The 20,975-nt window shown below is 37.7% G+C and overlaps 1 protein-coding gene across 10 annotated transcripts in view; it reads right to left on the minus strand.

Annotated features, from left to right (window-relative positions):
- Positions 1–20,975, minus strand: part of SYCP2 (synaptonemal complex protein 2) — a 78,899-nt gene that overhangs the window by 53,319 nt on the left and 4,605 nt on the right. For 8 of the 10 annotated variants that reach the window (XR_007405460.1, XM_049100290.1, XM_049100296.1 and 5 more), the window contains exons 1-11: positions 20,383–20,505; positions 8,287–8,348; positions 7,004–7,147; positions 6,110–6,240; positions 4,891–4,993; positions 4,555–4,579; positions 2,340–2,425; positions 1,621–1,706; positions 1,322–1,356; positions 349–491; positions 214–266 (exon numbers count right to left, since the gene is read on the minus strand). Coding sequence is in view for 9 of the 10 variants with exons in the window: in XM_049100290.1 (XP_048956247.1) it covers positions 214–266; positions 349–491; positions 1,322–1,356; positions 1,621–1,706; positions 2,340–2,425; positions 4,555–4,579; positions 4,891–4,993; positions 6,110–6,240; positions 7,004–7,147; positions 8,287–8,310 (830 nt within the window). In the remaining variant the exon portion in view is untranslated. Of the gene's footprint in view, positions 1–213; positions 267–348; positions 492–1,321; positions 1,357–1,620; positions 1,707–2,339; positions 2,426–4,554; positions 4,580–4,890; positions 4,994–6,109; positions 6,241–7,003; positions 7,148–8,286; positions 8,349–20,382; positions 20,506–20,975 lie in introns of those variants that run through there. The other 2 variants (XM_049100291.1, XM_049100289.1) reach the window with 2 other exon arrangements.

Here is a 20,975-nt window from a genome sequence, read left to right on the forward strand (position 1 = left end):
AACTATGAAGTAAAAAATAAGACCAGTGCAATTCTTTCAGCCTACCATTGCAGTAACTTCTTACATGGTGTTATAATAAGGTATTGCTTTAAATGCCCCTGTGCATTTTTATATCCCAAGAGACCAAATAAATTTTAAAGGTTCAACACTGTGTGCTCCCTCTTGAGCTCTAGTTCTTTATCAGTAAATGGCTGAATATTGTATTAAGTTTACCTTCTCTTGTCTCCAAGCATGCCATTTACAAGGTTGAGAAATACCCTGCAATCCTAATTTTAAAAAAAAAGAGAGAGACTTTTAAAAAGTATAGTAATAAAAAACTTGTTAATTTGTTATTTTTATTCTACTTACTGTTTCAAATTCAGAGTCTTTAATTCCTTTAAATGCATTAGCAATAAAATCCATTGAAAACCAGTGACATGCCAGTTCCTGTCTTTGTTTTTCTGTAGTCATTCTACATAGTGCTTCTACGATACCTACTTGTAAGTCGTAATCTTAAAAAAAAAAAGTAATGTATTACTGGAAGTTATGAAAAATAAGTTTATAAGTCATTGTTTATAAGGAATGAACAAGCAAGAGAAAGAAGAAAAATATTAGTGTTTTTCACTCATCTTTTGCCATTTTGTTCAAATGGATTAGACAGATCTCATCAGCACAGAATGAATATGGACAAATAACAAGTTTACCAACAGAAGAAAGGAGTAAAAATTTAAAAAAAAAGAATATTTGAGAGAAACTTCTATGTAATCAAAGACTCTGACATTCCATTATTAGAGTTGTGAACTACAAAATAACTCAGATGATAGTCTATAAATTACAGGCCTTTTACTTTTGTATTCTGGTTATCTTTATTCCAAAGTACTTTAATCAGTGGTTTGTTCTATATGTATATCACTACATCAAATTTTTCTCATATGAAATTTAGAAAAGATTATTTGAGTTCTTTTAATAAACACATTGTTTAAAAACAAATTTCTAAGTCCCCAAAATATTAAACCTACAATTTCATAAAACACTATTTGAGGAATTTCTTAGGAAAAGTAATTCAAATATGTTAGAAAATTAAGTTTTTATTCATAAATCTACCATTAGGCACAAGTTATATTTGACAACTCCTTTCATCATGCTTAATTATTTTTGTCCCACAGTTATAGATCACTTAATTACCTATTAGTAATTAAAAACTGCTTGCTTTACATAGTTTATAATTCCCTCACATAATCTCAGTACATTACAATGTTAATATTATTTTTATTAAAGAGATTATATTGTTAATGAATTTGGAATAATTTAAAATATGAATATTTTGAAAAAATATACTTACCTCCAGCATCTAAAATCCTTTCTCCCATACTACTCCTGTAAATCAAAATAATAGATTACATACCAAACTAGTACCAATTAAATAGAAAACCCAGGTATTTAGGGGGAAAACTTCACTAAAATTAACAATTGGCTGGTATCACAGATTTTTGCAAAAAATATAGCTATAAATTATATTAGAACAACAGTTTATCAGTTTTAATCATTAATGCAACTCATGGTTATTTTACAGCTTTATAAAATATCCTCTAAATTCTTGACCTGAACCACTAATTAAAGGAACATAGTACAAATTATTACATGAGAATTAACATTTCTTGGTTAGAGAGTATTTTCCTGGCATCTTGAGGCATTTTGTCAAGCATAGCATTCATTTTTTTTAGAGTCTAGAAAAGAAAAAAAAATAATCCATTAACTTTATATATTCAGTAAAATGGAGTATTTAGAGGAATACTCTATGTACACAAACTTAGAAGCCTATTTTTTTTCTTAAGCACAACAATTTTATGCAGTGAATAAAGAAGGGTAGAGGAAAGAATATAAAGTATAAAATAGTGAATACAAAAAAACATGAAACAAAGGATATAAAAATAAAATATACTATAATTCCAGTTATACTCTTTGCAATAAGACATATGTTTATTATTACTCCAAGAACTAAAGAACCAAAAACTATAATCTGATTAACATTTGTTCTATGGTTATATACAGCACATACATCCATATACAAATACAGGTTATGTTTACCATTTAAATACTGAGGACTCCTAATATCTGGATGGTATAGTTTATTTTCATATGGGCTATATGCATACATAAACACAGATGGCTATGGCTTTTCAATAAATATTTGGGTAATATATTTATTCATCACATCAGGCAATGAAGACAGCAGAAATATACTACATAGTTAATTTAGTACCAAGAGAAAATAATTATTCAATTTGATGAATTGCTACTAAATTTGCATCATTCTCTCATTTTTAGGTTTTTAAAAAAAATCTAACAAATGACTTTACCTCCTGCTGAATACAAATATTCACTCTTGAGTCAGTAACTAGGACACAGATTCGAGGCACGAAACTTTCCACTACTTGCCTTCTACCTGAATGAAAGTGTTAAATAATTAATAAATGTGTATTTTAAATGGTAATCTTTTCTCATATGAGTTAATGAAAGAATGTACTAGTTCACAAAAGGCCCACTAGACTGTTTTGGGCAGCAGAAAACATGAAATGCAGTTCTCATTCTTTCACTAACTAGCTATGTTGGCTTTGAAAAAATGCCATTCAACAGATCTGACTCATCTTAACTCTGGCAAAGGTGTAACTTCAGAATAAGCTTCTCCTTTCAGGCACCTAAGGCAGTAAGACTTTTTTCGGATGAAATATAGTTCAAAATGGAAATTTCTATTGTGACATTCTTATGAAAACTGGCCTCATTAATTTAGTCATATATCGAAAGTTCCATAGCAGATGTAAACACTCAATAGATCTTTGTAAGATCTAAATACCTTGAGCTATTTCTAAAAGTTAACCCTCTTCTCAAAGGACAAGGCTTTATCAATACTAAATATATTCAGAAAAATTTGCTGCATGTTATTTAATAATGCAAATTTAAAAAATAATTTTAAATAATGGTAATAACATAACAAAATATACAACTTTCCAAAGTGACTAGACTGAAGGTAAAAAAAAGAAAAAAGAAAAAAAATTACTCAATTAGGTAAAAAGATATAATGATTTACTTAAGAAAAAAAAACACTTGGATTATTTGATATTTACTGACACTTCAGGACTGTTTTCTTCCCTAAAATCTTAAGAATTTAGACTAGATGATATGTCAATTGGAAAGCAATCAATGAAAAGGTAGCATTAACTACTACTGAGGTGAACAGCAATTGAGCTTTTAAAACTTTTTGGCTCTGAAGACTAATTTTTCCTTTATTTATAAACAATTCACCAGCCTCAATGACTTCTTCAACCAACAGAGATAAAATAATTTGGACTGCTTGCTTGGCACAAAACAGTGGACATTCATTCACAAGTGAGAATGAATTGTTATGTGCTCTACATATGGAAAATTCTGTCCCATTAGATCAAAAGTTGGCAAATTATGGCCCACAAACCAAATCCACCCCACCGCCCGTGTTGTATGGCTGTATTATTCAACAGCAAGTACTCTGTGGAAATAATTTAATCCCTGAACCAGCACTATCAAAGTGAATTTCATTCTACTCTCATGAACTTAGCCAATATCAGGAACCACTGGATGACTTCAGTAATTAGCATGCACTGCAGAGTTGTTGTTTCTTAATGAACTCAACCCAAAATTACAGAGCAAAATCATGCTTCTATGACAAACTCACACTTGCTAAAGTCCTTTCAATGAAACGAAGGTGATCTGAATCACAAATAATGCTAACTGTTCTATACATTTCCCAGGCTGTCAAAAATTAAAACAAGGACAGACATCTCCATTCCCACACAAAGGTACAGGAGTACATTTTTTGTAAGCTCCAATTACAGGTCCAGCAGCATTTCTGGACATTGATGAAGTACACAGGAAATTCCCATATTTCAAAATCCGTTTAAACATTCAACTGAGGTTCCACCTAACCTTGTTGAAAGTGACTCATCTGGAATGCAATGATATTCTAAAAGGCAAGTATTAAGTATCTGATAAAATTCTATAAATGCTTTCCAAGTGATGAACATGCCCAATTAAAAATCGTGCTCATGAATTGGTATGAGTATTTGGCATTATCTGCATGAAAAGACATTTTCTAATGCAATTTACATAAAATATCATTAAGATAAGCATAAAAATGAACATTTGCAATCAATTCTGATAAGAGCAAACACTAACTCTGAGCCTTAATTAAGTGAAATGTCATCCTGTCAAAATAGTGCTATTCTCATTAGTTGACCTATATTACAAAAACACTGTACTCCATTATTGTAGTATCTTGAATTGTATCAATAAGATATCTGTGGAAATCTGTTTTCTTTCTTGTTATATAAGTACCTATATAATATCCTCAGTTTTTTCGCTTGGCTCTAATATAATGTTTAAAATATTTACTATCTGGCCCTTTACAGTAAAAGGTGGTTGACCCCTAAATTAAATAGTTAGAGTCCTAATATTAGGAGAATACTCTGAGGATTGCAAAATTATACTAAAACTCTAACAGCAAATTATTATTATTTATTAGAAATAAAATGCTTATTATACCTTCATCACTGATGTCATGTATGACCTGAAAAAAAATGAATATTTAATTTATAATTTATCTTGTATTATAAAAACCATTATATTGTATTGATACAGTAGCAAATATTAAAATAATATTAAAGTAACAGATCATATTTGAACTCACCATGTAATTACTTAACTTTTATTAACTATTTAATTATATGAATCAGGTTAAGTGCTTTATACAATCTGAATAGACTAATCCAATCAAGTCACTAACCAATCTGTTAATGACTTTTAGGCTCGAGACACAAGAACACAAACTACGTAAATAAACACATGCTTGTAAGATTGGTTAATCAACATGATTTTTACCATCAAAAGATCAAATAAGTCTTCTATCACATTTATAATGGCCTCATCTTTTGAATTTCCTCGACGGAGAATAATATCCTTGGATTTCTCAAACCATGCAACCATGTAAAAAAAGAAACATATATATTAGTTACTTTGAATTCAATTTTAATAACTTTAGAATGTACCTATCTCACATAAACAGTAAACTTAGGAATAAAGAAACATCAAAAATTAAAATATCAGTCCCCAAATTTATTTCTCAACTGTTTGAACCATTTATTAGAAAACATCAAAAATTAAAATATCAGTATTATATGAAAATAACTTTATGTTTTTAAACTTCTCTGTTGTTTCTATTTTTGGAAACAAAAATTAAAATATCAGTATTATATGAAAATAAGTTTATGTTTTTAAACTTCTCTGTTGTTTCTATTTTTGGAAACTCACTATATTTTCCCATTGTTTAGATGGAAATGGATGAACTAATCCTAATTCTAGGCAGGAGATCTTTTTTTTTTTAAGATTTTATTTATTTATTCATGAGAGACACTGAGAGAGAGGCAGAGACACAGCCAGAGGGAGAAGCAGGCTCCATGCAGGGAGCCTGACGCGGAACTCGATCCCAAGTCTCAAGATCAGGCCCTGGGCTGAAGGCGGCACTAAACCGCTGAGCCACCTGGGCTCCCTTAGGCAGTAGATCTTTATTTCCCCCTTCAAATTCCTAGTCCAGGCACATTCATTAATAGATGAAAATATATTACCATCCTAAGTTAGATTATTCTGGCATTACTACTATTTGAAAAGTTTTGGTATTATTATACTTTAATTAATTCAGATATTTGAGCATGTACTACATCCCAGATACTGCTCTCAGCACTAGGTATACAGAGATGAACAAAACAAATAAAAATGAATATCCCACATTCTAGCATGGGAAATAGATAATAAACAACATCAAAAGAAAAAGGAAGTGAGACAGTAAACAGATAAGAGAAAATAAAGCAAGTAAAGGCTTCAGGGATCCTTATGGCCTTAAATTCATATGATGATTAAGGAGCCTATGTATAGAGTGTCTTTTTGATCTTTATCTTTGTAACATACAGCTCAAGTTACAAAAATACTTATCTAAAGTTTTATGTAAAGTCCCCAAATTTATTTCTCAACTGTTTGAACCATTTATTAGAAAACACACCTTGAATCATTTTTCCCTCATGTTAATATTACAAATCCCATACTTATCTTTTGGATCAGTCCTTGTTTTATCATAGTTAAAAGTCCAGCTTGCCCCAATATAGTGATATTTTTGCCACATCTTCCAAAAGAAACCAAAATGGTTGAAACTATTTGGATATCCTTTTTATTAAGCTCCTAAAACAAAAAAGATACACTTAAACATGTTAATACAAAATAGTGTGGCACTGGTACTGTCCTAGAAGCTATAATCCTCACAAATCCTGAAAGCTGCTATTATCATCTCCATATTGCAAAGTACAGAAGTGTGGTTGAGAGAAGCAAGGACTAAAGCCACCCAGCCTGTGAATGACAAACCTAACACAAATAGGCAGATTTGTATAAATTCAAGAACCTTTGGACTACAGTTCAATGAGTCAGTTACCTTCCATTCTAAAAAGTTCTATGTGTTTAACTAATGGAAATAAGAAATTTTTACTCAATCTTTTAGATTCATAACTGTCAGATACTGGGGGAGACTGTCAATCACTTTTTCTCCTGTATAAAAATGCCTTACATATGATAAATATCAAGTTCAGGGTTTTAGATCATTTTTGTTTGTTTAATTTTTGAAAGCTTCAGTCACTGTCCCCATAGCATGAAGAATATGCTGATAGGTTTTTCTTTTTTTTAAGAGTTGTTCAAACTTCAAACAGGTGAACTATTTTTCCTCAGTTTAGGTAACAGTTAATAATGGTAATGTTATGGAAACATAGCTTTTTGTATATTTTATTTATAAAATAGTAGTTTATTATTGGGACTCCTCAGATTTTTTTAAAAATCTTATTTATTTATATAATATTATAATCAAGTTTACCATTTCTTCCAATAGAGTATTTTTTCCTAGAAAGGGAACTATTCAATAATTTTAACAATCATTCAACAAAAAGCAGTTATTTACCCTGCATATAAGGCCATCCAATTTGTGTAAAAACTGCTTGCTGCATTTAATCTTCACATCTTCACAAATATCAATTTGTAAAAGTGTTTTCAAAGGTTCGAAATCATTTTTTCTTAAAGCATCATCAATGCATTTTTCCAACTGCTAGAGAAATACAGTTAATGGCACAGAGATGGAATCAAAACCAAAATGAGTCACTGTATGCAGTCTAGTAATTCAAGAATTGTTTTTGCATGAAAATTCTCAGAAGAGCTTATATCAATTTACTTATTTAAAAAAAAGCTGTCAACTATTAAATTCGGAGTAACACAGAGATCAAGCTTTTTTGGTAATAGCAAGATTCTACGAAAAATATATATATACACACATATAGTCTACTAATTTTCCACTTCGTATCTTTTATTGTAAGTCATCATCACGTCAAGCTCCAAAAAGAAACTTATTAATGAAAGACGTAAAATAAACTTTATAAACTTTATAGTAACTAATACTAACGCCATGGATAAAACCCTAACACACCTATCAATTTCTTTTTAAGATTTTATTTATTTATTCATGATAGACACAGAGAGAGAGAGAGAGAGGGGCGGGGGGGGGAGGCAGAGACACAGGCAGAGGGAGAAGCAGGCTCCATGCAGGGAGCCCAACGCCCCCGGAGCCAAAGGCAGGCACCAAACAACTGAGCCACCCACCTATCGATTTCTTAATGAGATTTAAATAGTTTTTTAAAAATGCATAAAGACAGATAAAATCACTTTTGGAAATCATATCAATATAATTTAAGAATTACATATATAATTTATTATGTTATACATTTATAGCCTTTATAAAATACACCATTCTTACCAGTGAAGTATAACATCACTAATAAGGAATTTTTATACTATAATCCGATCACCAGATTTGGTGGTAAATTGCATACACATTAAATAGATATATTAAAACTTTTTATATTTAAATGTTTTTATCAAAATGCAATCTTAAATTTAAAACCCTGACATAAAAATATCCAAGCATAAATTATACATGAATCACTGCATAATTTTTTAATGTAAAAGGTATATGTAAATAATCAGCATCTTTCATACTTCATATATAACAGATTGTGAAAACAATCTATTAAAAAATGAAAAAATAATGTTTTAACTTATTCTACTCTTGACCATTTCATAAAAATAAGTAAGCTTCATCTTTCCTAAAAATATAGCACTTAACACTCATAAATAAACAGAAGTGATTTTAGGAATTAAAATACTTCCTTTCTTTGGTCTAGGACTACATACCTGGAGATCTGGTCTTATAGGCATTTTGATTTAATATTACAACAGTAAGACAAAAGAAGCACCTGTAAAACAAAACATGCTTTTAGTATCTTACAATCTATTCTACGTTTACAGTTCAAAATCTTAATACACATAGATAAGCACTGGTGCTTAAACCAAAGGCAATAAATAATTCCAAGTTCCTCACTGTTAATGAAATTACACACGTGAATCTGGTCAAGGAAGTTTCTGGAAGAAGGCCTGAAGATCATTTATTCAAGACTTCTCTTTTTATAGATTAAATAAATATTGAATGTCTTGCCAAAAGGTCACAATACTAGTTAGTGAAAAAATACAAACCTGGACCTCTCTCATTAGGTATAGGGATTCCTGCTGTATTTGTTCCAACTTTGGGGAAAGAAAAATAATCTTGAATTAGTGTATAAATGAAATTCAGGCTAGTAACATAATATTTAGGAAGGGGAGAATATGCAAATATATTGCCAAAGACCAGGCTATCTGAGAATAGGAGGAAAAGAAAACCTAAGCACATTGTCCCTTCCAAGAGGAATGGAAAAAAGGAATCAACAGGATTGATTAGCACCACCCACCATTTTTTTTTTTAAAGATCTTATTTATTTATATGAGGGAGCAAAAAAAGACAGAAAGAGAGAGTGAGAATGAGCAGGAAGAAGGGCAGAGGGACAGGGAAAAGTAGAATCTCCACTGAGCAGGGACATGCTGGCTTGATGCCAGGACCCTGAGATGAGGACCTGAGGCAAAGGCAGATGTTTAACCAACTGAGCCACCCAGGCACCCCAGCATCACCCACCATCTTAACAAAAGCATCTAACATTTTCAAATGTGATTTGGTCATTAACTCTATAAAGGAAAAGAAATATCATCTTTTCTAGACAATGTAACTGGGATAATTTAAAAATAATCTATATGATGAAGAGCTTTATAATAGAAACACTTGAAACCCAACATAGAACGGCAATTAATTAATCCAAGATGAATATAGAACTATGTTTTAATGAGAACAAGTAGTGTTAGTCACAGTCTACTTTCTTGCAGATGTGCTAGTAGAGAAATTTAAGGGCCAATAGGGCATACATATCAGGCAGACAAAAGGCATGAGTAAAAAAAATCTCTTGTATTTTCAGATTAACTCTAGGGAGAAAAATATCTGATTCCCCAGAGAAACATTTGTCTAAGGAACCAAGTCTATGTGCTCGCTTTGGCAGCGCATATACTAAAATTGGAACCAAGTCTAAAGGTGTTTTTACAGCATTGTCTTGAGTCAAAAAAGTACCCAGATAGGAGTTGGGAATAGAAGGGAAGGTGAAAAATGAATAAAATGTGATATATGATAATCAAATTTATAAACATAACAGATGAACCATAATTTTAGATATTCACAGTTAATTTTAAGTTAAATTAAAAATATGTTGCCAAACAATCCAAACTATGTAATGGCATTTATGTTAAAAATTGTCTTATTTATGATTATATATCTAGGTATAAGTATATACATATTTGCACGTGTGTGTGTGGTTGCGGGGAGAGAATGAGAGGGACGCTATTGGAGAGTTTATCAGCTCACTGGGGAGGAAGAGTAGTGAGTTGCACAGAACTGTAACTTGTTATTTGTGAAAGGCAAGCTTTATTTTTAATTTATGCTTACATGCCTTTTTAAAAGTACAGTAAATTCTTGCCAAAATACAGGTAAATGGGATACAAAACATGAGATCAGTAAAATGTAGATTGGACTACTGTTGAGGGGAAATGAAAATGACCAAAGCCAGCCTCCATAGTTAAGCAGTTGGAAAGCCCAGCTGCTCCATCCAAACTTATTCAGGGCCTACATGTGATTATGCCCCATCTGGTTGTGCTTGCCTGCTCTGGCCTATATACTAGAGGGGCAATTCTAGGTCCATGCTAGTTGGGAATTCCAATATACTGATAATGATTCCAAGATTTCTAAATAGCTGGTAGTCATTTTGTCATTTTGCCTGACTCAGAAAACTCTGACCCAGAAAATGCAGGGACCCACTCTTTGGTTCCTCAATTCCAATGAAGGGGTTAACTTATTTTCTACTTGCTTCACTCTTTTTTTTTTTAAATTCTTCCCAAGCAATCACAGAAGATAGAAATTTAGGTTGCTTCTGTTTGAGAATGTCCTATCACACACTGTTATAAGATTTTAATATACACACACATGCGTGACACAGAATTGCTTCATGGATAGAAAATAGGAGAGGGGGGAAAGGATATGAAAAGTATTATCTCAAATACAGGGGTAAGAAATAAGTACCTGAGGTCAACAACCAAAAGGGTGATTACTGAGAAACAACACAGGCTAGAACCTCAAGTATCCACTACTGGCACTATTATCATAAGCCTGAAAATTAAGGGAGTAGCTGTCTGCAGGAGGGACTATTCCCTGGATGATAAGATACAGAATATTACAAAGGAATGAAATGATAAAATGTATACAAAGAGAAGTTGGGATATGAAGGAGAGATGCAGACATTCCAATATCTACCCAATAAGAATTCCAAAAATTACAAAAAAAAAAAATTGTGGGGTAGCAGTTGAATAATAGTCAAGCCAAGACCTTTCCTAAAATAAATGGAGACATCCACAAATTTAAAGAGTCCACTGAATCCCAAAGAAGACAAATTTTAAAAAGTACATCTACAACACTTTGAGGTTATTTCTTTATAATAAAGAGAAAACCTTAAGTCACAAGAGCAAAAACAAAAGCATGCAAAAGAATAATCGATACTCTGTTCTTATAATAAATTAAGCTATCAGATACAAAGGTAGCTTCAAACTTCCCTGTACTTGGAAACTAAAATATGTTCTTTTGGACAGTCCACAAGATATAAAAAGATAGAAATTACTAAATATTTAACTGAATATGCATACATACAGAAATCTGTAGATGCAACCAAAACAATACTTAAAATGCAATTCCTAGACTTGGATAAATCTATTAAAACATGAGGAAGAGCCAGAGGTAGCCCAAAGTAACAGGGTCACAGGACCTCTAGATGGCAAAGTTATTAAACAAATACTTTAAAGTAATCATAAGTATGTGTACTTAAAGATTACTTAAAAAGAGAATGTTGGCAGAAAACTAGAAACTAGAGTGGGGAGTAAGGAAGGCCACAGAAAATTTAAAAATGAAGCACATTATTTGAGAAACAAAAATAATAAAAAACAAAATTATTAAAAATAAAATGGAAAATATACATACATAAAATGAAAATTTTAGAATAGAAGCTATACCAGAAAAAAACTATCCAGAAAGAAACAAAGATACACAGAGGAGGGAGACAAGAATATAGAACAGCACAGAGGAGAAGTTATAAAGCCCTATGTATCTGTAACTGAAGTCCTTGGAGAGAGTGAATGGGGCAGAAAGAATTCCTAAGAAATGATGACAGAGGATTTCCCAAAACCAATAAAACATGTCAGCCTGTGGATTCAAAAAGCCGTATATGAAGCCCAGATAAAGAAAAAGAAAACTATCCCCAGGTGGACCACAGAAACTGCTGACAATCGAAGACAAAAACATTAAAAGCTGCCAGAGAGTAAAAGAGGGTTACTTTTAAGTAGCATCAATAAGCTGATACCTGACCAACGGGAACTATGAGAGCAGAAAACATAGAATAGCATCTTTGTAAAGTGCCTCAAGACTGGACTTAACCTACGTGTAGAACAGATGGACCTAACAGACATATACAGAACATTCCACTCAATATCTGCAGAATCTACATGCTTCTCAAGCACACATGGAACATTATCCAATGTAAATCATATGTTAGGCCACAAAACAAGTCTTAATTAAAAAAAACTGATATAAAGCATCTTTTCTGACCACAGGATATGAAACTAAAAATCAATTATAAGAAGAAAACCGAAAACTCTACAATTATGTGGTGATTAAACACGCTTCTAAACAACCAGCAAATCAAAGAATAAAAAAATACCTTGAGACAAATGATATGGAAAAGCAACATACCAAAAAATTATGGAATACAGTAAAAGCAGTTTTAAAAGATAAAGTTATAGTGAAAAATGCTTACAGTAAAAGAAAAAAGATCTTAAATAAACAACCTAACTTTACACCTCAAGGAACTGGAAAAAGAATAAAAAACTAAGCCCAAAATTAGTGGAAGGAAGGAAATAACAAAGCTCAGAGTGGAAATAAATGACCCAGAGACAAAAATACAGTAGATCAACAAAAGTAAGAACTGGATTTCTAAAAAGATAAATAGACAAATCTTTAGCTAGAGTTAGCAAGAAAAAAAAAGAGGACTCAAAATCATAAATGAGAGAAACATTAGAATTAATATTACAGAAATATAAAGACAATGAATAATTACACGTCAATAAATTGGACAACCTAGAAGAAATGAAACCTAGAAGAAACATAAAAGCTAGAGAAATATAAGGCTGAATCATGAAAAAATAGAAAATATGAACATATAAGTCACTAGTATGGAGACTGTATCAGTAATCAAAAACCTCCCAACAAAGGAAAGTCCAGGACCAGATGGCTTCACTGATGAATTCTACCAAACATTTAGAGAAGAACTAAAACCAATCCTTCTCAACCTCTTCCCCAAAATAGAAGGAACACTTCCAATCTCACTTCATAAGTTAACATCATCCTGATACCAAAGCCAGACAAAGACACTAAAAGTACAAGACGTAAAAACAAAGAAAGAAAGGAATTAGAAAGTGCTGAAAGAAAAACTACAAACTAAATCTATAGCCAGCAAAAATATTATTCAAAAATAAAGGGAAGAGGTTTAGAGGAAACATACCTCAACATAATAAAGACCATATATGAAAAATGCACAGCTAACATCATACTCAATGGTGAAAAACTGAGAGCTTTTCCCCTAAGAAAAGGAGCAAGACAAGGATGCCCATTCTCACTACTTTTATTCAACACAGTACTGGAAATCCTAGCCACAGCAATCAGAAAAGAAAAAGAAATAAAAGGCATCCAACTTGGTAAGGAAGAAATAAAACTCATTTTTTTTTTTTTTTGCAAATGAGAGGATACTATACCTAGAACACCATAAAGACTCCACTAGAAAACTACCAGAACTGATAAATGAATTTAATAAGGTCATAGATTTTAAGATATACTACAGAGCTGTAGTAATCAAAACTGTATGGTACTGGCACAAAAAGAGACACATAGGTCCACAGAACAGAAAGCCCAAAAATAAATTCAGGATTAATTATATGGTTAACTAATGTATAACAAAGCAGACAAGAATATACAATGGGGAAAAAAGGCAGTCTCTTCAACAGATGGTGCTGGGAAAACTGGAAAGCTACATACAAGACAATGAAACTGGACTACTTTCTTACACTCTACACAAAAATAAATTCAAAATGGATTAAAGACCTAAATGTAAAATCGGAAACCATAAAAATCCTAAAAAAGAGCACAGGCAGCAATTTCTCTGACATCAGCCACAGCAACATCTTTCTAGATAGGTCTCCTAAGGCACAGAAAACAAAATAAAAAGTAAACTATTGGGACTACATCAAAATAAAAATTCTACACAGCAAACAACCAAAAAAACAAAGACAACCTACTGAATGGGGGAAGATATTTACAAATGATATATCTGATAAGGGATTAGTATCCAAAATACACAAAGAACTTATACAACACCGAAAAAAGATCCAATTTAAAAATGAGCAAAAAGGGAAAATTGGACATCCACATGCAGAAGAATGAAACTAGACCATTCTCTTACACCATACACAAAGATAAACTCAAAATGGATGAAAGATCTAAATGTGAGACAAGATTCCATCAAAATCCTAGAGGAGAACACAGGCAACACCCTTTTTGAACTTGGCCACAGTAAGTTCTTGCAAGATACATCCTCGAAGGCAAAAGAAACAAAAGCAAAAATGAACTATTGGGACTTCATCAAGATAAGAAGCTTTTGCACAGCAAAGGATACAGTCAACAAAACTAAAAGACAACCTTCAGAATGGGAGAAGATATTTGCAAATGACTTATCAGATAAAGGGCTAGTTTCCAAGATCTATAAAGAACTTATTAAACTCAACACCAAAGAAACAATCCAATCATGAAATGGGCAAAAGACATGAAGAGAAATCTCACAGAGGAAGACATAGACATGGCCAACATGCACATGAGAAAATGCTCTGCATCACTTGCCATCAGGGAAACACAAATCAAAACCACCATGAGATCCCACCTCACACCAGTGAGAATGGGGAAAATTAACAAGGCAGGAAACCACAAATGTTCGCGAGGATGCGGAGAAAGGGGAACCCTCTTACACTGTTGGTGGGAATGTGAACTGGTGCAGCCACTCTGGAAAACTGTGTGGAGGTTCCTCAAAGAGTTAAAAATAGACCTGCCCTACGACCCAGCAATTGCACTGTTGGGGACTTACCCCAAAGATTCAGATGCAATGAAACGCCGGGACACCTGCACCTCGATGTTTCTAGCAGCAATGTCCACATTAGCCAAACTGTGGAAGGAGCCTCGGTGTCCATCGAAAGATGAATGGATAAAGAAGATGTGGTTTATGTATACAGTGGAATATTCCTCAGCCATTAGAAACGACAAATACCCACCATTTGCTTCAACGTGGATAGAACTGGAGGGTATTATGCTGAGTGAAGTAAGTCAATCGGAGAAGGACAAACAGTGTATGTTCTCATTCATTTGGGGGATATAAATAATAGTGAAAGGGAATATAAGGGAAGGGAGAAGAAATGTGTGGGAAATATCAGAAAGGGAGACAGGACATAAAGACTCCTAACTCTGGGAAACGAACTAGGGGTGGTGGAAGGGGAGGAGGGCGGGGGGGGTGGGGGTGAGTAGGTGACGGGCACTGAGGGGGACACTTGACGGGATGAGTACTGGGTGTTATTCTGTATGTTGGTAAATTGAACACCAATAAAAAATTATTTTATTAAAAAAATAAAAATAAAAATGAGCAAAAAGTGTAGTAAACAGACATTTCTCCAAAGAAGACATACAGATGGCCAATAGACACATGAAATGATACTCAACTCATCATCAGGGAAATACAAATCAAAACCACAAGGAGATATTACCTCACAGCTGTTAAAATGGTGAAAATCAACAACACAAGAAACAAGTGTTGGTGAGGATCTGGAGAAAAAGGAAGTTTGTACACTGTTGGTGGGAATGCCAACTTGTGCAGCTACTCTGTACAGAGGTTTCTCAAAAAAAGTAAAAATAGAACCACCAATTGATCCTGTAATTATATTGCTGGGTATTTACCCAAAGAATACAAAAACACAAATTTGAAAAGATATATCCACCCCTATGTTTACTGCAGCATTATTTACAGTAGCCAAATTATGGAAACAGCTCAAGTGTCCATCAACAGATGGACACAGAAGATGTGGTGTATGTATATATAAATGTATATAATATACATAAATGTATATACATTTATATGTATATTATATATTATTATTCTTTTTTATGGCTGACTATATAGTGTGTATGTGTATGTGTATATATGTGTGTGTGTGTGTGTGTATATATATATATATATATATATATATATAGGAATATTAGCCATAAAATGCATTCTTGCCATTTGCAACAACATGGAGGGATCTAGAGTATAATGCTAAGCAAAATAATTCAGCCAGAGAAAGACAAATACCATATGATTTCAATCATATGTGGAATTTAAGAAATAAACAAAGAAAAAAATCAAACAAAAAATAGAGAACTGTTGGTTACCAGAGGGAAGGAGAGTGGGGGAGATAGGTGAGGTGAAATGGATTAAGGTTACACTTAATGTGATAAGCACTGAGTAATTTATAGAACTACTGAATCCCTATATTATATATCTAAAACTAATATAATTCTGTACATTAATTATACTAAAATTTAAATATTTTTTTAAAGAGAAACCACTCAGTATACCATTTTATTCTCTCTCTCTCTCTTTTTTTTTATGATAGTCACACACAGAGAGAGAGAGAGAGGCAGAGACATAGGCAGAGGGAGAAGCAGGCTCCATGCACCGGGAGCCTGACGTGGGATTCGATCCTGGGTCTTCAGGATCGCGCCCTGGGCCAAAGGCAGGCGCCAAACCGCTGCGCCACCCAGAGATCCCTAAAATTTAAATATTAAAATAAAGTAAAAAGGGAAAGAATAATCCCATTTAATATTAAAATATATTACAAAGTCACAATTACTACAGTGTTAAAAACAGGAAATAAATGGACTGATAAAACAGAAGAGAATCCAAATGCATACCCAAATGTATATTGTAAGTTCATGTATACATAGAACTTTATAAATCAGAGGGAAAAAGGTAAACTAGTTGATAAACGGTATTAGGAAAATGACTCAGTATATGAAAAAAATTAGACTTCTATTTTCCATATTCACAAAAATAAACTATTATCTCTCCTACAAACACACACAAACACACACAATTTTATTAAGGAGCACACAGGAATCTTTATTAACTCAGAATCCACCACCGGCAAGTCCTATAATTATGACCAAATACATTCATTCTTGTAACTCACAACTTTCAGAGAAAAGGGGACTTCAGTTAATTATGCTATTCTGTTTATTTAGTAGATGTTCTATTAAACTTCTATTAAAAAAAAAAAAAGTCAGGGCACCTGGGTGGCTGAGTCAGCTGGGCAACTGGCCCTTGATTTCAGCTCACATCCGATCTCATAAGTTGCTGGATCAAGATCCCCTTTAGGCTCCATGCTCATCAGGGAGTCAGCTTGGAGATTCTCTCCCTTTGCCCCCTCCCCCCAGCTGGCTGGCTGGCTCTGGCTCTCTCTAAGGAATAAATCAATCTTTTTTTTTTTTTTTAATAAATAAATCTTTGAAAAAAAAAAGTTTAAGGGGAAGAGGAGGCCAAAACAATGCTAAGAAGGTTGCAGGTTGTGCCAATACTGACTGACATTTTCTCTATGCTTAAAATGGAAATAGCATTTGAGAAACCTAAGTACTCAGGTATGAAAAAAGACATTAATTCACTGTCAAATCCTTCCTCTTGCAGAGCAAAAATATAGTTGCTTCTTGCATAATGAACAACTGCTTCCTAATAGTGCCTATTGTCCTCTTCCTTTTCTTTGCATTCCAACTTGTGGTTCTGGAAGTACTAGCAACCTAGTGCACAGTATTAGCAACAATTGCACATGGTGACTGAGGAACATTTTATAGTTCTAAGCAATTCACAGTATTCTTTGACTTGTACACATGTAAATCTAGACATAAACAGCATGGACACAGTATGGATTCTATAATGGCAGAGGTCAAGTAAACACTAGAATGGTGACTAAGTTTATTTTTATAAAATTATTTAATAAATTTTATTTAAAATAGTTTATTATTGAAATAATTTTATTTAAGATTAATGTTCATTAATAACTATTTTATCTTAATCTTAGGAGAATATTTAATATTACAAAAAATTTTAAGGGGAAAATTTTTTTTTTTTTAAAGTAGGCTCCATATCCAGCTTGGAGCCCAATTCCGGGCTTGAACTCATGACCCTGGGATCTAGAACACTTAACTGACTGAGCCACCCAGGTGCCCCTAAAGGAAAAATATTTTTATACTATTTCACATTTTTGATGAAAATATACTCAAATTAGTAGATTTAAAATACAATTACATATTGCTTTAATCCTTAAATCATACTGCCAATAGAACACAAACGTAAAAGTCTTGATTGTAATACATTTGCTGATTTATCTAAAATTATGGAACATATACTAATTTCTGACTTTATAGGTAGATATTTTATTACTTATCCAAAATTCACCAATCATAAATATCACAAGTGAATTCAATGCTTTTATATTCTGACAATATTCAGTCATGAAAACAGTTCTACACATACTGGCTTACACCATACTGCAATGAAGGTATGTTTGTAAAGCTAAAGACTCATATTATTTCACAATCTGAAAACTCGACTAAAAAGTTTAAACACTTAACACATATTTTAGGGACACCAGTGTGTACTCTCTTCCTAGGAACAGCGACTGCGGGGGGCAAGTACCCCTACGTCCTGATGCTTTTCTGTCTTCACAACTAAAATAAAGTGAATTTGGATTTAACAAGGTAATTTCCGAAGACATGAAATACTGCACGAATCACTTATGGCCAAGAGGCACAAAGAAAGCTGATCAGCTGTTCCCAGACAACCGTCCTGCAAGAAGTCGGCTGAGGAAAAGGAAAACTATCAGGCACACAGGCCGACTGGAAGTCAGGAAAACTAGACCACCCAGTGACTCCTCCCTCCCTCCCAAGGCTGGGTGCACACTGGCTCCCAAAGAACCAGAAAGTCGGCACCCTTCACTGAACGGGTCACGCAGGTGCAGAAGGAGACAAAGCGGCACAGTCGTCTACAATGAGAGAACAGGCTGACAGACCCTCGCGAGGCGCCACGCAACACAACAGGGACGACAGAGAAACGCACGCAGACGGACACTTATCCAGGTCCAGGGCACTGGGAGCTGGGACCCCGGGGCTACTCAGGGGAAACCTGCCCGTGTGCAGGCTCCGGGGACGAGCGAAGGTCGAGGCAGCCAGCAGGTGCACCCCCGCCCCCTCCCCGACCCCTGCAAGAGGACCAGCACAGGGCCCCCTCCACCCCTGCACCCACGGCAGACGGCAGGTGCACCCCCCGACCCCGGAGCCCAGCGGACCAGCACAGGGCCCCCACCACCCCTGCACCCACAGCAGACAGCAGGTGCACCCCCGCCCCCTCCCCGACTCCTGCAAGCGGACCAGCACAGGGCCCCCTCCACCCCTGCACCCACGGCAGACGGCAGGTGCACACCCCGGACCCCGGAGCCAAGCGGACCAGCACAGGGCCCCCACCACCCCTGCACCCACGGCAGACAGCAGGTGCACCCCCCGACCCCGGAGCCCAGCGGACCAGCACAGGGCCCCCACCACCCCTGCACCCACAGCAGACAGCAGGTGCACCCCCGCCCCCTCCCCGACTCCTGCAAGCGGACCAGCACAGGGCCCCCTCCACCCCTGCACCCACGGCAAACGGCAGGTGCACCCCCGCCCCCGGAGCCAAGCGGACCAGCACAGGAGCCCCCTCCACCCCTGCACCCACGGCAGACGGCAGGTGCACCTCCGCGCCCCCGACCCCGGAGCCCAGCGGACCAGCACAGGGCCCCCACCACCCCTGCACCCACGGCAGACGGCAGGTGCACCCCCGCCCCCCCGACCCCGGAGCCCAGCGGACCAGCACAGGACCCCCTCCACCCCTGCACCCACGGCAGACGGCAGGTGCACCCCCGCCCCCGGAGCCAAGCGGACCAGCACAGGAGCCCCCTCCACCCCTGCACCCACGGCAAACGGCAGGTGCACCCCCGCCCCCCCGACCCCGGAGCCCAGCGGACCAGCACAGGACCCCCTCCACCCCTGCACCCACGGCAGACGGCAGGTGCACCCCCGCCCCCCCGACCCCGGAGCCCAGCGGACCAGCACAGGGCCCCCCAACCACCCCTGCACCCACGACTCGCATTCACACGCGCTGCCCTCCCTCCTTCCCTCCCGCGGTCCCGGGGCGGGGGAGGGGGCAGCCGGCCCAGCGCAGCGGAATCCGGGACCCGCGGGCGCAGGAGCAGGTGGGAGCGCCGCAAGCCCCGCCCACCCCGAGCCCCAGCCAATCGCGGGCGGCGGGGGCGGGGGCGGGGCCGGAACCTCCTCTCCGGCCGCCGGAGCCCGCCCCGGCCCGCCCCGCCCCGCCCCCGGCCTGCCGCTCCCGCCACACCCCGCCCGCCACACCCGCCTCCCCTGACCCGGGAAGGCGCCGCGCGGTGCGGAACCGGCCCCGCACCCCCGAGATCGGCTCGAGGCCCGCCCGGCCCGCCCGCCCGAGTCGGCCCCTCAGCCCCGCCTCCGCGCCGCCCAGGCCTCTCCACAACGGCTCCGCTCAACCGTCGGGGGCGGCGGGGGGCTGGCCATCCCGTCTGTCTGCCCGCCCGTCGCAGCCGGAGGCCACAGCCCCGCAGCCCCACCGTCAGGGAGCCCAGCCTCGACGCCCGGCCCACCTGGGGCTGGAAGAGGCCTCCGCGCCGGGCCCCAGGAGCCGCCGTCACGACCGCCGCCTCGCGTAGCGCCTCCGGCCTCGACTCCCGCCACGGCTCCTCAGACGGCCGACAGGGGGCGGGAAGCGTCCGCCCAATCAGCGCCGCGTGCGGTGGGAACGACGTCCAATCAGCGCAGCCCGCGGGCCAGGCTCCGCCCCTCGCACGCGACGGCCGCGCAGGGGCCTCCCGAGGCTGGAGCCAGGGGCGCCGCGGTGGGCGTGGCCCGGGGCGGGGCCCCAGAGGAGGCCCAGGCATCCCCTGCACAGCCCTCCCGCGGTGCGGACGCGCCCGGCTGCCCCGACTTGCCTCTCTGCAGGGCGCCGACGGGCACCCTGGCCTGCCCAAGGGCACCCTGGAGGTTGGCGGCTGGGCGGGGCCGCAGAGACCCGGGTCACTGGGAGAACCTGCGAGGACTGCGAACCAGATGAGGCCGGTCCCCACTGAGCCCTGGCCCCGCCCACTGCTGCCCGGCCACGCCCCCTCGAGGCCACGCCCCCACCCGGGTTTCCTAGAAGCAGGGGATGCTGTGCGGGCGAGGGGCGGGGGTGCCTCCT

Source organism: Canis lupus, chromosome 24 (assembly GCF_003254725.2).
Source record: "Canis lupus dingo isolate Sandy chromosome 24, ASM325472v2, whole genome shotgun sequence".
Lineage (NCBI taxonomy): Eukaryota > Metazoa > Chordata > Mammalia > Carnivora > Canidae > Canis > Canis lupus.